This window comes from Mobula birostris, chromosome 10 (assembly GCF_030028105.1).
Source record: "Mobula birostris isolate sMobBir1 chromosome 10, sMobBir1.hap1, whole genome shotgun sequence".
Lineage (NCBI taxonomy): Eukaryota > Metazoa > Chordata > Chondrichthyes > Myliobatiformes > Myliobatidae > Mobula > Mobula birostris.
The window spans coordinates 144,967,376-144,984,612 of NC_092379.1; the positions used below are offsets into that span (position 1 = coordinate 144,967,376).

Sequence of the window (17,237 nt, forward strand, 5' to 3'; positions counted from 1 at the left end):
ACTGATGCCAGCCAAGAGGGGCTGGGGAGGCATCCTGTATCAGGGTCAGGGCACCAGGTTGAGGCCTGTGGCGTTTGTCACCCTCTGAGAGAAACTATCCCACCCACAAGTTGGAATTCCTGGCTTTGAAATGGGCGGTGGTGGATAAGTTGAGTGACTATCTCTATGGGGCCAAGTTTGAGGTGAAGACAGACAACAATCCTCTCACTTATATCCTGACCTCGGCGAAACTAGCTCTTCTTTCAGTTAGTCCTGACGAAGGGTCTCGGCCCGAAACGTCAACTGTACCTCTTGCTAGAGACGCTGCCCGGCCTGCTGCGTTCACCAGCAACTTTGATGTGTGTTGCCACAGGCCATCGGTTGTTGGCAGCGTTGTCTGCCTATGATTTCAGCCTGAAGTACCGGCCGGGGAGCCGGAACATCGATGCGGATGCTTTGTCCCGATGGATGCATGGGGGCTGGACAGGGACGAGGAGTGGGAGAGCGTTCCTGCCCCTGGGGTGAAGGCTACATGTCAGTTTGCGATCGCCGCGAAGGCCGAGGACAAGGTGAGGCCGCATGAAGGGGTGAGTCAAATGAGGGTTTCTGATGACGCTTTGTCCCATGTTTACTGTCATCTGACTGCTCTGAAGACCAAACGGTTGCCCAAATTGAGTTCTGAGGAAGCGGCAACTGCTCAGCGAGATGACCCGGGCACTGGCACTATTTGATACGCAGTTAAAAAGGGGGACATGGCTCAGGCGGAGAAGACAAGACACGTTTCTGTGCCTTCACTACTGAAAGAATGGCCTGGGTTGAAGTTGAAGAACCAAATCTTATACCGGGTCACGTCTCCCCCGGACCTACCTCGGCGCTGCCAGTTGGTTCTGCCCGAGAAGTATCAGAGGATTGCGTTGAGGTCACTTCATGATGATTCTGGACATTTGGGGCTGGAAAAGACCTATGGATTGCTCAGAGACCGGTTTTACTGGCCCCAAATGAAGTCGGAGGTTGAAGAATACTGCAAGTCGTGCATTCGCTGCATACAGCAGAAGACACTGCCTGCGTGGGCAGCTCCTTTGTCCCACTTGCAGAGTGCAGGGCCCCTGGACCTAGTGTGTATGGATTTCCTGTCCATAGAACCCCATGCCAGCAACACGGCAAATGCCTTAGTCATCACAGACCACTACCCCAGATATGCTCAGGCTTTTCCTACCAAGGACCAGAGGGCGACTATGGTGGCAAAAGTGTTATGGGAGAAGTATTTTGTTCATTACGGCTTTCCCAGGTGGATACATAGTGACTAGGGACAGGACTTTGAGAGTAGACTCATCTATGAGTTACTGGGCATGCTTGGAGTTGAGAAGTCAAGGTGTACAGGGTGATCTACAGGGTGATCCCCAGCCCGAGAGGTTTAATCTGACCTTGCTAGACATGCTTGGGGCCCTGGAGATCAGCAAGAAGAGCAGGTGGAGTCAACATATTGGACATCTGGTTCATTGTTACAACTATACATGAAATGAAGCTACTGGGTACTCGCCATATTATCTGATAGTAGTAGTCATAGTCATACTTTACTGATCCTGGGGAAAATTGGTTTTCGTTACAGTTGCACCATAAATAATTAAATAGTAATATGTAAATTATGCCAGGAAATGTCCAGGACTAGCCTATTGGCTCAGGGTGTCTGACCCTCCAAGGGAGGAGTTGTAAAGTTTGATGGCCACAGGCAGGAATGATTTCCTATGACACTCTGTGTTGCATCTCGGTTTGGGCACGAGGCGAGGTTGCCCATTGACTTCTGTTTCGGGACTGACACGGGTGACGTGCAGCCAAAGCCTTATCTGAAGTATGTGTCTGACATGAGGAAAGAGCTGAAAAGGGCATACGAGCTGGCTGGGGTGGCAGGCTGCCAAGCAGAATCGGGGAAATAAGAGGAGGTATGACCAGAAAGTGAAGTTCGCCCAACTACTACCAGGAGACCAAGTCCTCATAAGGAATTTGGGGCTACCTGGAAAGCACAAGTTGGCTGACCGCTGGGCGGCCACACCCTATGTGGTGGAGCGTCAGTTGCCAAACCTATCGGTTTTCCGGGTGACGCCCAAGGAGGGGAGGGGGCCTGTCAAGATTCCCCATCTGAACCATCTGTTGCCCTTGGGGCAAGATGTACAGGTAGACCGAGAGCCCGACTTGGAGCCTACACCTAGTACGAGGACTCTGCGGAACCGCAGGGTGACGGAAGAGCCCACCGCGGAAGAGACTGGGGCGGGCCCAGCCCCTGAGGGGGATACTGATTCGGATGTGTGGTACATGCTGCCATTCGCTAACGACCCTGTGATGGAGGAAGAGACTCCTGGCCCTTCTCCCACTGAGTCAGGTGAGGCGGGTGGGGGGGGGTCTATTGGTGGGCAGCCTGGGTTACAGCAGGACTCTGAAGGATAGGAGGTGGGGCCTGAACACGAGACAGGGGGCTCTGAGTAGCGGGGGGCTTGAGTGATAGATCGTGGGAGGTTTCGCCAAGCAGACCCAAAGTATTCCCAGTAGTGTCCGAGCCTGAAGGGTTAGGTGAGGGCGTACACAGGTCTCAGAGAAGTAGGAACCCCCCAGAGAGGTTGGCCTATGTAGCACCTGTGGAACAGGGTGTGGTCTCCATTGTTCTGGGGAGCTATGTCACTGCTTTCCGCACCTGGATCGGGCTCTGTGTTTTGCAGGAAGGGATGGCAAATTATCTTAATGTCATGAGGGCATGACTAAATTTGGTGGGGGGAGAGTGAAAGGAGTTCTCTTTTATGCTAACTGCTAAGGTAACGGGTTTTTCTGTAGCTGTGATGTCTGGGTTATAACCCAATGGGGGGGACATGTTATTCTATCTTGCTTGGGGAGTTCTCGTCGCTGAGAGGAGAAGAGGAAGGACGTGCTCGGTGCACTCTGGTAGGCCACCGGGAGTGGTCCCAGTCAAGGGTCGTTGGAGTTCGGAGGAGATCGATTGGTGGAAAGGAGACCTGGTTCCGTGAGCTCCAATGAATTTATTTGTGCACAGACTGTTTAAAGCCATATAAAGTGGCGCCTTGTTCTTCTATTTTTTGTTTCTCTACTAACCACATAGTCATAGTAAGATTTATAAAGTGTAATCATTTAATCGCTAACAACACAAGTTCCCACCCTACACAAAATGCTGGAGGAACTCAGCAAGCATCCAAGGAGGGGAATAAACAGTTGTCATTTTGGGCTGAGACCTTTCATCAGGACTGGAGAGGAAGGAGGCAGAAACCAGGTTAAGAAAGTGGGGGAAGGAAAGGACCAGATCTTTCAACCCACCGAGTCCCTGCCTTCCGTCAAACACCCGTTTAATACTAACCCTGCCCTAACTCAGTTTAATCCTCGCTCTGGCCAGGAACAAGGAATAAACTGAGATCCACTCCAATTTGCCTAACGGAACAACAAGTCCACAATGAATGCCCTCACTAGTTTCTAGTATTCACTCACCTCTGTCCCTTTATCCCCTCATCCTACTGGCATCATCAGCCCTCACCATGCCTTCTCAATCTGCCCACCACCCATGCATTCCTCCCTCTGGTTCCCCATCTCCCTTCCAGTATGGTCCACTGTCCTCTCCTATCAGGTTCCATTATCTTCAGCCCTTTGTCACTTCCACAAATTACCTCCAAGCTTCTGACATTATTCCCACTCTCCCTCACTCCCTCCTGTCTATCATTCCCCCTCACCTGGATTCACCAGGCCATAGACTGCTTAATTCATGCTGACACAACTGTATTTCTATGTTATATTGACTGCCCTGTTGTACATGATATTTGTTATAAATTACTATAAATTGCACATTTAGATGGAGACGTAATGTAAAGATTTTTACTCCTCATGTATATGAAGGATGTAAGAAATAAAGTCAATTCAATTCAAGAACCTAATACCTGCCAGCTTTTACTCTACCCTTTCCCCATCTCCCATCCTTTTCATAATGGCTGTTGCCCCTCTTTCTTAGGAGTTCAGCTGATGGATCTTCAAACAAAACATCATACATCGATTTCCCTCCACCGATGCTGCCTGACCTGCTGAGTTCCTCCGGCAATATGTGTGCTCGAGATTGCCACATCTATTGTCTCACTCTTTCTCTCTCTGTCTTCATTTTTTTCTCCACACAATACTATCAACAACAATACACCCTCCTACCCCTACTACGGTCTACGCAACATCATCAGACAGAGGAGCAAAACTAGACCATTCAGCCCATCAAATCTGCTCTAGCATTCCCATCATGGCTGATTTAGCATCTTTCTCAACCACACCTGATTAGTAAGGGTATCAAAGATTGCTGGCTTCCTCCCCAAAACCTTGACACCCTAATCAAGAACCCATCACCCTCCACTTAAATATGCCCAGTGGACTTGTCATTCACAGCCGTCTGTGGCAATGAATTCCACAGATTCACCATCACCCTCTGCTAAACAAATGCCTCCCCTTCTCTGTTCTAAATGAATGCCCCTCTATTCTGAGGCTGTTCCCTCTGGTCCTAGACTCTCCCACCACAGGAAATGTATTCTCCACATCCATTCTGTCTAGGCCTTTAAACATTTGGTAGGTTTCAATGAGATCTCCCTGCCCCCAATCTTCTAAACTCCAGTGAGTACGGGACCAGAGCAATCAAATGTTTCTCAATTACCAGGATCGTTCTTGTGAACTTCCTCTGAGCCCCCTCGCAAATACATGCCACGGGAAATTACTGGTGTTGCATTAACCTACTTATCTGTGCATTTTTGCAATATAGCAGGAAACCAGAACACTTGGAGGCAACCCGCAAGCTCACAGGGAGAGCATGCAAACTCCACCGACAGCGATGGGGGTCAGGCTGGAACCTGGGTCCCTGAGGCTGTGAAACAGGGAATTGAGCATGCTGGTCTGAAATTGGGAATAGTGAGGGTTTCCTACAGAATTACAAACGAGCATCAGCACAATAGGGGTTATGCGAACACAGATTCATTTTATTATCAAAATCTTGTCCACTACAAGAGCTTGGCACAGCTTTGTACAAATCAAACAAATCCAGCTCCAAAGACTGAATAATAATTACTTGCAAGCAGCTCCAGAGATTATTGACATTATTTCATGCCAAGCCACAGAATCAGCACTGGCAAGAATCCATTTTGTTTTTGATTTTGGATATTAGAAAATATTCCATTTGTAAAACTTCTCATAACTGCATGCCAAGCATGCATTATCACTGCTTCTTGCCGTGAATCAAATTCCCGTTTGATTTTTAATCCAGGCATAATACTTGGAGACTCTGGTGTAGAAGCCATATCTGCCAGCCACCGCACAGCCGTCTCCCCAGCTGACGATACCGGTCAGGAACCAAGTGTTCTTGTAGCTAGTGACGTGAGGACTCCCGCTGTCTCCCTGACAGGCATCCTTGCTTCCGTCCGACATGCCAGCGCAGAACATATTCCCGGTGACACTGAACTTGCTGGATTGCTTGCAGGTACTACGGTCGACGTATGGGATGCTGATTTGCTGGAGGACCTGTGGGGTGTCCCCCAGCATGTACAGCCTTCCCCAGCCACTGACTGTCCCGTACGGTTGCATCATCAACACCTTTTCGGCAAAGGACTTCTCTGGCAGGCAAATGGGAATGACAAAGGAGGTAAACGTGATGGGGGTCTTCAGCAGGATCAGGGCAATATCGTGGTTGTACCGACTTCGGCTGGAGTTGTATCTGGGATAGAGAATCACACTTTTCACTTCATGGTACTCCTCAGTGTCTTCATGTTTGCGAATATTATGCTCCCCTGTGGCAAAGTAACAAGGGTTGGAGAGAACACAGTCAGAAAGCATAGAGAGAGAGAATGTCTGCAACCCACTCCATCCCCCTCCCACCATTTTGCACATCTACATGGAGCACTGTCACAAGAAAGCAGCATCCATTATTAGGGATCCCCAAAACCCAGGCCGCGCTTTCTTCCCACTACTGCCATCAGGAAGCTCAGGTTTCACATCACCAGGTTCAGAAGCAGCAGGCTCCTGAACCAGCATGGATAACTTCAATTACCCCAACTCTGAACTGATTCCACAACCGATGGACTCATTCTCAATGACTCTACAACTCGTGTTTATTATTGATAAAGCCTTTAGCCAATGTGTCTGTCCGCCTCTGTGTCGTATTGCCCGGGTATATCCACCTGACCAGACAGATCCGAGGGAGGTGGGGACACTGTTGGCAGCAACAATGAAAGAACCCTGGGCATTCTGAACATTGCTCTTGACTTCATGCACTTATGTTTGTTGTCCGAGAGAACGAGGTTGTAAAGCTGAGGCTTTAGAAGGCATTGGTCAAACTGCACTTGGGAATTGTGAGCAGTTTTGGGCCACTTATCGAAGAAAGGATGTGCTGGCATTGGAGAGGCTGATGAGAGTGATCCCATGGAATAAAAGGATTAACATTTGGAGAGTGTTTGATGGCTGCAGGCTTGTAGTCATTGGAGTTTAGAAGAACGAGGGGGGATCTCATTGAAACCTATTGAATATTGAGAGGCCTGGATGGAATAGATGCACAGAGGATGTTTGCTGTAGTGGGTGAGTCTAGGACCAGAGGGCATGGACTCAGAATAGAGGGACATCCATTTGGAACACAGATGTGGAGGAATTTCTTTAGCCAGAGAGTGGTGAATCTGTGGAATTCATTGTCACAGAATGCTGTGCAGACAAAATCACTGGGTATATTTAAAGCAAAGGTTGATAGGTGTATTTATTTATTTATTACTGATCTTAGCGATGTAGTGTGGAATAGGCCCTCTGGCCCTCCGAGCCGTGCGGCCCCAGCAGCCCTAATTTAACCTTAACTTAGTGACGGACAACTTACAATGAGTAATTAAGCTACCCGGTATGCCTTTAGACTATGGATGGAAAAAACAGAGCGCCCGAAGAAAACCTACGCATTCAACGTACAGATTCCATACAGAACGGCTGTAGAGTTGAACTAGGAACTCCAGAATACCCCAAGGTGTAATAGCATTGAGGAAATTACCAGTAGGTTAGACAAGGGAGATGCAGTGGATGTTGTATATTTGGATTTTCAGAAGGCCTTTGACAAGGTGCCACACATGAGGCTACATGGAATTACGGGAAAGTTACATACGTAGATAGAGCGTTGGCTGATTGGCAGGAAACAGAGCGTGGGAATAAAGGGATCCTATTCTGGTTGGCTGCCGGTTACCAGTGGTGTTCCACAGGGGTCCGTGTTGGGGCCGCTTCTTTTTACATTGTACATCAATGATTTGGATTATGGAATAGATGGCTTTGTGGCTAAGTTTGCTGACGATACGAAGATAGGTGGAGGGGCCGGTAGTGCTGAGGAAAGAGAGATTCTGCAGAGAGACTTGGATAGATTGGAAGAATGGGCAGAGAAGTGGCAAATGAAATACAATGTTGGAAAGTGTATGGTTATGCACTTTGGCAGAAGAAATAAATGGGCAGACTATTATTTAAATGGGGAAAGAATTCGAAGTTCTGAGATGCAACAGGACTTGGGAGTCCTCGTACAGGATACTCTTAAAGTTAACCTCCAGGTTGAGTCGGTGGTGAAGGCAACGAATGCAATGTTGGCATTCATTTCTAGAGGAATAGAGTATAGGAGCAGGGATGTGATGGTGAGGCTCGATAAGGCACTGGTAAGACCTCACTTGGAATACTGTGTGCAGTTTTGGGCTCCTTATTTAAGAAAGGATGTGCTGACTTTGGAGAGGGTAGAGAGAAGATTCACCAGAATGATTCCGGGACTGAGAAGGTTAACATATGAGGAACGTTTGTCCGCTCTTGGACTGTACTCCTTGGAGTTTAGAAGAATGAGGGGAGACCTCATAGAAACATTTTGAATGTTGAAGGGCATGGACAGAGTGGATGTGGCAAAGTTGTTTCCCATGGTGGGGGAGTCTAGTACGAGAGGGCATCACTTAAGGATTGAAGGGCGCCCATTCAGAACAGAGATGCAAAGAAATTTTTTTAGCCATAAGGTGGTGAATCTATGGAATTTGTTACCACGGGTGGCATTGGAGGCCAAGTCATTGGGTGTGTTTAAGGCAGAGATTGATAGGTATCTGCGTAGCCAGGGCATCAATGGGTATGGTGAGAAGGCAGGGGTGTGGGACTAAATGGGAGAATGGATCAGCTCATGATAAAATGGCGAAGCAGACTCGATGGGCCGAATGGCCGACTTCTGCTCCTTTGTCTTATGGTAGTAACTGTTATGCTACCATGGCACCCAGTTCTTGATTAATAATAGGGGTCAGAGTTTATGGGGAGAAGCCAGGAGAATGGGGCTGAGAGGGATAATGACTGAAGGGCAGCTCAGTAGCATAGCAGTGCTAGTGACCTGATCCATTTCCTGGAAGGAGTTTGTACGTTCCCCAGTGGCTGCATGGGTTTCCTGCGGGTGCTCAGTTTCCTCGCACTCCAAAGGCATACAGGTGAGTAAGTTAATTGGTCACAAGAGTGCAATATGCTACATTGGCTCTCTGGGCCGGACGGGCCTGTTATTACACTGTACCTCTAAATAAATTAATAAAGTCAGCCATGATGAAATGGCACAGCAGACTCGATCAGCCAAATTGCCGAATTCTGCTCCTATGTGTTATGGCCGAATAACAGGAGCATGTGGTGAACCAATACTCACCCACAACAACCCTGAACTCAACAGGGTGAACAAAGCAGTGAGCTGCTGAGATGACCCACTTTTCATTCAGAATGGTTCCGCCACAGAACGGTTCATTTTTCTCATCGTTCAGCAGCATGGCCTGAGACCAGAAGCAGGGATATGTTACGTACCACAGACAGCAACAGAGTGTCTAAATTACAATAGAGCCTCGGGCTAAAGGCTGGGAGTCATGGCCACAGTCCACACAACACTGAGGGACCACACCCAGCCTAACAGTCTCTCAAACACTTCATTGTATGAAGAGGAAACACAAGCAGTTTGGCGCTTTGTGGGAAAATTTATCAAAATGATATAATTTAGAGAAAATTATACTTACACAGGATAGCGGAGGAAATTCCAGCAGAGCCCAGGATAAAGAGGGAAATCCAGTAGTGAAGATAGGGGGACGGGGATTCTGAAGTCCAAGTCCTTGGATAGGGAGGGAACGCCAGACTGAGAGACCCAGGATAGGGAGGGAATTCCAGACCATGAGTCCCAGGATAGGAAGGGAATTCCAGAGGGTGGAATTAATGGATTGATTTTGAAGTAACAGCTGGCATCCACCTTACTTATACGCTTATTGATTTTCAACACTTCCATCATTCTACGTCTACTTAGGCTAAGACGTTCTAATTCTGTTGATCTTTCTTCATAGCTCATACCCTGCAGACCTGGAATGAGTCTTGTCACCCTTCTCTGAACTCTCTCCAGGCCTTCACATCCCTCACAAAATATGGAGAGCAAAATTGTACACAGTGCTCAAGGTGTGGCCTCACAAGCACATTATACAGCTTAAGGGGAACATCTCCAGACGTCAAGTCCACTGAGTACATGATGTAGCCCAACATTCTACTAGCCTTCCTAATCACTTCTGTGTATTGTCTAGATGTTGACAGTGATGACTTTACCAGGATGTCCAAATCCTTCTCATACAGAACACTTTCTGACTCAGACACCCGTTGTATATTTATACCGAACATTTCTACTTCCTATATGTAATACTTTACATTTACTTACATTAAATTTCATCTGCCCACATCTGGATTTTGCTTAGATCTAACTGTATTGATTCTGCCACCTGAATGTTATCAGCCCATCCCCCTAATTTTGTGTCACCAGCAAATTTTACGAGTTTATATGTTATCTGCTTATCCAAATCATTATTGTAAATTAAAACCAGCAGCACACCCAAATCTGATTCCTGTGCAACTTCACTTTTCACACATTGCTTGTTGCAGAATATCAAATCTAGACAGGCCTCCCCTTTTGTTGGTATATTAACAGACTGGGTCAAAAAACAATCATTCAATAACTCAATCAACTCACTTAACTTTAATCCATTAGTCACTGGGTACTCACACTCAATGTTTAGGAATTTAGTCACCCATAAGTATAACATCACCTTCAGATTTGATTTTTTTAATATTCTGAAGAGTTATTTATTAAAATCACTATCAGCATTAGGAAGTCTCTAATGTAAACCCAATGTTATTCTCATCCAGATACCTTCACCAAGTCTAGATTCATCTCCTATCATAAGCAGCCTCATGTTTAAATTCTCTCTTAAGTATACGGCTACTCCTCCATCTTTATGACCTTGCCTATCTTTCTGAAGTAAAGTATATCCTTTAATATTATATTCATCACCACTGTTTGAGGTCCCCCAGATTTCAGTTATTGTTATTATATCATACCTATACACACTTCCATATAATTCCAGCTTGTTTATTTTATTCTTGTACTGCTGAAGGGTTTCGGCCTGAAACGTCAACTGTACTTTTTTCCCAAAGATGATGCCTGGCCTGCTGAGTTCCTCCAGCTTTTTGTGTGTGTTGCTCAGATTTCCAGCATCTGCAGATTTTCTCTCATCTGTTATTTTATTCTTAATACTACTTGCATTTATAGAAACATAGAAACATAGAAAATAGGTGCAGGAGTAGGCTATTCGGCCCTTCGAGCCTGCACCGCCATTTATTATGATCATGGCTGATCATGCAACTCAGAAACCCGCCCCAGCCTTCCCTCCATACCCCCTGATCCCCGTAGCCACAAGGGCCATATCTAACTCCCTCTTAAATATAGCCAATGTACTGGCCTCAGCTGCTTCCCGTGGCAGAGAATTCCACAGATTCACCACTCTCTGAGTGAAGAAGTTTTTCCTAATCTCGGTCCTAAAAGGCTTCCCCTTTATCCTCAAACTGTGACCCCTTGTTCTGGACTTCCCCAACATCGGGAACAATCTTCCTGCATCTAGCCTGTCCAATCCCTTTAGGATTTTATACGTTTCGATCAGATACCCCCTCAATCTTCTAAATTCCAACGAGTACAAGCCCAGTTCATCCAGTCTTTCTTCATATGAAAGTCCTGCCTTCCCAGGAATCAGTCTGGTGAACCTTCTTTGTACTCCCTCTATGGCAAGGATGTCTTTCCTCAGATTAGGGGACCAAAACTCCACACAATACTCCAGGTGTGGTCTCACCAAGACCTTGTACAACTGCAGTAGTACCTCCCTGCTCCTGTACTCAAATCCTCTCGCTATAAATGCCAGCATACCATTCGCCTTTTTCACCGCCTGCTGTACCTGCATGCCCACTTTCAATGATTGGTGTATAATGACACCCAGGTCTCGTTGCACCTCCCCTTTTCCTAATCGGCCACCATTCAGATAATAATCTGTTTTCCTATTTTTGCTACCAAAGTGGATAACTTCACATTTATCCACATTAAATTACATCTGCCATGAATTTGCCCACTCACCCAACCTATCCAAGTCACTCTGCATCCTCTTAGCATCCTCCTCACAGCTAACACTGCCACCCAGCTTCGTGTCATCCGCAAACTTGGAGATGCTGCATTTAATTCCCTCATCCAAGTCATTAATATATATTGTAAACAACTGGGGTCCCAGCACTGAGCCTTGCGGTACCCCACTAGTCACCGCCTGCCATTCTGAAAAGGTCCCGTTTATTCCCACTCTTTGCCCTGTCTGCTAACCAATTCTCCATCCACATCAATACCTTACCCCCAATACCATGTGCTTTAAGTTTGCACACTAATCTCCTGTGTGGGACCTTGTCAAAAGCCTTTTGAAAATCCAAATATACCACATCCACTGGTTCTCCCCTATCCACTCTACTAGTTACATCCTCAAAAAATTCAATGAGATTCGTCAGACATGATTTTCCCTTCACAAATCCATGTTGACTTTGTCCGATGATTTCACCGCTTTCCAAATGTGCTGTTATCACATCTTTGATAACTGACTCCAGCAGTTTCCCCACCACCGACGTTAGGCTAACCGGTCTATAATTCCCCGGTTTCTCTCTCCCTCCTTTTTTAAAAAGTGGGGTTACATTAGCCACCCTCCAATCCTCAGGAACTAGTCCAGTATCTAACGAGTTTTGAAAAATTATTACTAATGCATCCACTATTTCTTGGGCTACTTCCTTAAGCACTCTGGGATGCAGACCATCTGGCCCTGGGGATTTATCTGCCTTCTTATAATTTATCTGCCGCCTTATACTTATACTTTATAGTCGCCAAACAATTGATACTAGAACGTACAATCATCACAGCGATATTTGATTGTGCGCTTTCCGCTCCCTGGATTACAAATATTAAATATTAAAAACACTAAAAATAGTAAAAAATTAGCAAATATTAAAAATTTAAATTATAAATCATAAATAGAAAATAGAAAAATGGAAAGTAAGGTAGTGCAAAAAAAACGAGAGGCAGGTCCGGATATTTGGAGGGTACGGCCCAGATCCAGGTCAGGATCCATTCAGCAGTCTTATCACAGTTGGAAAGAAGCTGTTCCCAAATCTGGCCATACGAGTCTTCAAGCTCCTGAGCCTTCTCCCGGAGGGAAGAGGGATGAAAAGTGTGTTGGTTGGGTGGGTCGTGTCCTTGATTATCCTGGCAGCACTGCTCCGACAGCGTGCGGTGTAAAGTGAGTCCACGGACAGAAGATTGGTTTGTGTGATGTGCTGCGCCGTGTTCACGATCTTCTGCAGCTTCTTTCAGTCTTGTACAGGACAACTTCCATACCAGGCTGTGATACACCCTAGAAGAATGTTTTCTACAGTGCATCTATAAAATTTAGTGAGGGTTTTAGGGGACAGGCCAAATTTCTTTAGTTTTCTCAGGAAGTAAAGGCTCTGGTGGGCCTTCTTGGCAGTGAACTCTGCTTGGTTGGACCAAGTCAGGTCATTTGTGATATTGACCCCTTATACAAGCCATCCCTAGTCTATTATTTAAAAATGCAAACACGAGGAAATCTGCAGATGCTGAGATTTCAAGCAACACACATAAAAATTGCTGGTGAATGCAGCAGGCCGGGCAGCATCGATAGAAACGTGGACTGTACCTCTTCCTCTAGATGCTGCCTGGTCTGCTGTGTTCACCAGCAACTTTGATGCGATTTGCTTAGTCTATTAGTGATATTTTTCATCCTATTCCAACCCATTTTGATATTTTTGAGCCCCATAATCTGCTTATGTTCTAATATGTTATTCTTCACTATGGTGTTTAAACAGCTGAACCTGGCCAGTTCTAAGTTCCCCCCCACCCCCAGCCATTCCCTAGTTTAAACAGTCCTCAACTAACTGAAGCATTCGCCCGCCCAGGACATTATTGCCCCTCCAGTTCAAATACAACTTTGTCCTGGTGGTACAGGTTCCATCTGCCACAAAAGGTGCCCCAATGACCCATAAACCTATGCTCCTCTAACCTACACCATGATTTGAGCCACACATTAAATCTTCTAATCTCTTCCATTTTACCTGGATTGGCACGTGGTACAGGGAGGTCTCCTGGTAGTTAACACACCGTATGAGAGTCCTTGTCAGTACACACCTGATTCTCGCAGATAATTAAGCCCCCTACTGTGGGGTTGATGTCACCAGGCAACGTACACTTCTTACCCTGTGCTTCCTTCCAGCTGTCACACACCTGTCTCTCTCTTTCTGGTTTGGAGTCTCAACCTGTAGCTCCCTTGGGGTGCACAACATCTCCCTAAAGGACATCTGGAGCACTTCTGCAAATTCTCTACAACATCGCATGAGAGCTACCTGCTCCTCAAGTTCAGCCACCTTGTTCCCAAGGTGTTGGACTGGATGACGTTTCTCACACATGAACTCTCCAGGGTGCAAGTTTCTCCGGATCCAAACATAAGGCAAGACTGACAGAGGGAGGGAGTGCCAGAGTTTGAGGTCCAGCATGGGGAGGGGATTCCAGACTGTGACACTCAGGATAGGCTGGGAATTTCAATGTGTGAGACCCAGGAAAGGTAGGGAATTCCAGAGCGTGAGAACCAGGATAGGGAGGGAATTCCAATGCATGTGACCCAAGATAGGGAACAATTTCCGGATGGTGAGGCCCAGGATATGGAGGGAATTCCAGATGGTGAGGCCCAGGATAGGGAAGGAATTCCAATGCGTATAACCCAAGATAGGGAACAATTTTCAGATGGTGAAGCCCAGGATATGGAGGGAATTCCAGATGGTGAAGCCCAGGATATGGAGGGAATTCCAGAGGGTGAGACACAGGATAGGGAGGGAACTCCAGAGGGTGAGACACAGGATAGGGAGGGAACTCCAGAGGGTGAGACCCAGGATAGGGAGGGAACTCCAGAAGGTGAGACCCAGGATAGGGAGGGAACTCCAGAGGGTGAGACCCAGGATAGGGAACTCCAGATGTTGAGACCCAGGATAGGGTGGGAATCCCAAATGTCAGGCCCAGGATAGGAAAGATTACAGAGGGTGAGACTCAGGATAGGGAGGGAATTTCAATGTGTAAGACCCAGGATAGGTAGGGAATTCCAGAGGGTGACCCAGGATAGGGAGTGAATTTCAAATGTGAGGGCCAGGATAGGGAGGGAATTCCAGGGGGTGACACCCAGGATATGGAAGTAGCTCCAGAGGGTGAGGCCTAGGTTGTTGAAATTATGTTTAATCAAAATGAATGGTGACAATAATTGTTTGCTTGTTAAATGTGTCCTATCTTATACTTCATGGGAACAGATTGCTCTATGGGAGTTTCCTATCTTTAATGCAGTTGTCTGCAGTCCAAACAATGGTTTCATTCAGCTTCAAGACTGCCTGAGTGTGTCCAACAGATATACAAGTGTGCCTTTAGAAGGGAAGGCCATACCTGCCAGGGACACTGTCCTTTCACACACTCCTCACCACCCACAATTTTGGTGTGGTCACCCGCTGCCGTTGTGATGGTGGTGTAGTTAAAGGCCTCGGTGATGTTTCTGGAATTGTGAGCAGTTGTGGCGTTAGATGAACGAGGCTGGACTGTAACAGTACTGAAATGTGAGTCTGGTACGCTGCTGTTCCTCGTTCTAAAGGTGTTATCAAGTGACCGCACCGCATTGATTTCTGCGATTTTTCCACAAGGGTGGGGCACTGTCAAAACAGAACTCAGAGATTAATAAACACAAGATGTCCTACTTTCTGCAGCTACCCTTTTCCTTTCTCTTTCTCCTCCAGACAATCCAGAAATCACAGGGGCAAAAGGACTTGGGAGCTGTAGTTCAGAATTTCCTGAAGGTTAATTTTCAGGTTAAGATGGTAATAAGGCAGGCAAGTGCAATGTTAACATTCATTTCCAGAATATAAAAGCAAGGATGTAATGCTGAGACTGTAAAAGGAACTGGCCAGACCACATTTGGAGCATTGTGAGCAATTTTGAGCTGCATATCTAAGGAAGGATGAGGGTCCAGAGGTTAATGATCTCGGGAATGAGAGAGTTAACATCCGAGGAGCATTTGTACTCACAAGGGGGGTGGGGGATCACATTGAATCTGACCGGATATTGAAAGGGTTGAACAAAGTGGATGTGCAGAGGATGTTTCCAATAGTGGGAGATTTGTGGACAAGAGGACACAGCCTCAGAATAGAAGGATGTCTCTTTGGAACGGAGGTGATGAGGAATTTCTTTAGCCAGAGGGTGGTGAATCTGGAATTCACTGCTACAGATGGCTGCGGAGGCCAAGTCATTGGGTATATTTAAAGTGGAATTTGTAGGTCTTGATCTTGATTAGTGTGTGCTCTTAACTAGTCAGAGTGTCAGAGGTTATGGGGAGAAGGCAGGAGAATGTGGTTGAAAGGGATAATAAATCAGCCACTATGGAATTTTGGAGCAGACTCATTGGGCAGAATGGCCTAACTCTCCTTCTATATTTCCTATGTCTTCATCTCTCCACTGGTATGAGACCATAGGGTTTTTTTAACCATCCCTTTTAAGATTTGGAGACTGCAAATACCAGTGATATGAGGCAATAGACAGGCACTGGAGGAACTCGGGTGGCAGCTACGAAGGGAAATGGACCATCGGCCAACGGGATTTACCCACTTCGCCCACATCAGCAAACACCTCCTCTAACTTTAAACCATTGCTTTTTTGAGGTCATGCATTCCTTAATTGCATTGAGGAAGCAAATGTGCATAAATCATTGTAATGAAATTGTAAATTAATATTTTACAACATCACTGCCAGTAATCACTAATTCCATTTCTGTTTTATAAATATGCCTGGCAGTTAAAGCCTCAGGGCATTGTATGGCCCTCTGGTTCACTGTTTCCCACCACAGAGAGTTCACCAAGCCCTGACAAGGTCTGCCATAGAGACATTTTCCTGTGGTCAATCAACACTGCATTGACCAGGGTGCTGGAAGGCAAACAAAACAGGATTGACTTTAAATATTTTTTTTAATTCCTTGTTCATTTTAATATTAAAAATGGAGATAATTTGATTTTATTATGATCATCTTGAAGGCTACTGGTCTTCAACAATAAATGTTTTGTAAAGTCAATATAGAACCCATGTGGAAGGTGATATTGTAGCTGCAAATGGCCAGTGAATCCAATTGGGATTTCAGGAGTAACTCTCTTCCCAGCAGAGTTAAGAGCAAGGAGCAGACTCCCAAATGAGACAATGTTCATGCATTCACTGCTATGGTACATCAGCCAGCATAAACAAATACCACCCCCCCCCCCCCAGGCATTCTCCAGTCTCTAGGACAGCTTCTACCCCACTGCTATAAGACTATTAAATGGTTCCCTTGTATGATAAAATAGATTATTAACCTCATAATCTACCTCATTATGGCCTTGTACCATTTTTAAAAAAAGAACTCCGGCACAATATAGATCTTTCAGCCCACCATATTGTGCTGACATTTAGATCTACTCTAAGATCAATCTAACATTTGCCTTCTACACAGCCCTCCATTTTTCTATCATCCATGTGCCTAAGAGTCTCTTAAATGCCCCTTATGTATCTGCCTATACTACCACCCATAGCACGGTTTTCCACACAGCCACAACTCGCTGTGTAAAAAAAACCTACCTCTGACATCCCCCCTATACTTACTTCCATTCACTTTAAAATTTTGCCCCCGGTATTCGCTATTTTCACCCTGGGACAAAGGTGCAGGCTGGGCGCACTGTCAATGCCTCTTCTCATCTTGTACATATCTATCAGGTCACCTCACAGTATCCTTCACAAACAGTCCACCTGCTCTGCTCTTTCTCTGTAGTCAGAACAC

General features: G+C 46.1%; 1 protein-coding gene across 1 annotated transcript in view; it reads right to left on the bottom strand.

Moving 5' to 3' along the window:
* Nucleotides 1–4,955: 4,955 nt before the first annotated feature.
* LOC140204605 (coagulation factor IX-like) overlaps nucleotides 4,956–17,237 on the bottom strand; it is a 38,783-nt gene continuing 26,501 nt past the window's right edge. Inside the window, exons 6-8 of the mRNA XM_072271329.1 lie at nucleotides 14,834–15,093; nucleotides 8,660–8,780; nucleotides 4,956–5,780 (exon numbers count right to left, since the gene is read on the bottom strand). Coding sequence (XP_072127430.1) covers nucleotides 5,233–5,780; nucleotides 8,660–8,780; nucleotides 14,834–15,093 — 929 coding nt within the window. The 3' untranslated portion in view covers nucleotides 4,956–5,232. The remainder of the gene's footprint in view (nucleotides 5,781–8,659; nucleotides 8,781–14,833; nucleotides 15,094–17,237) is intronic.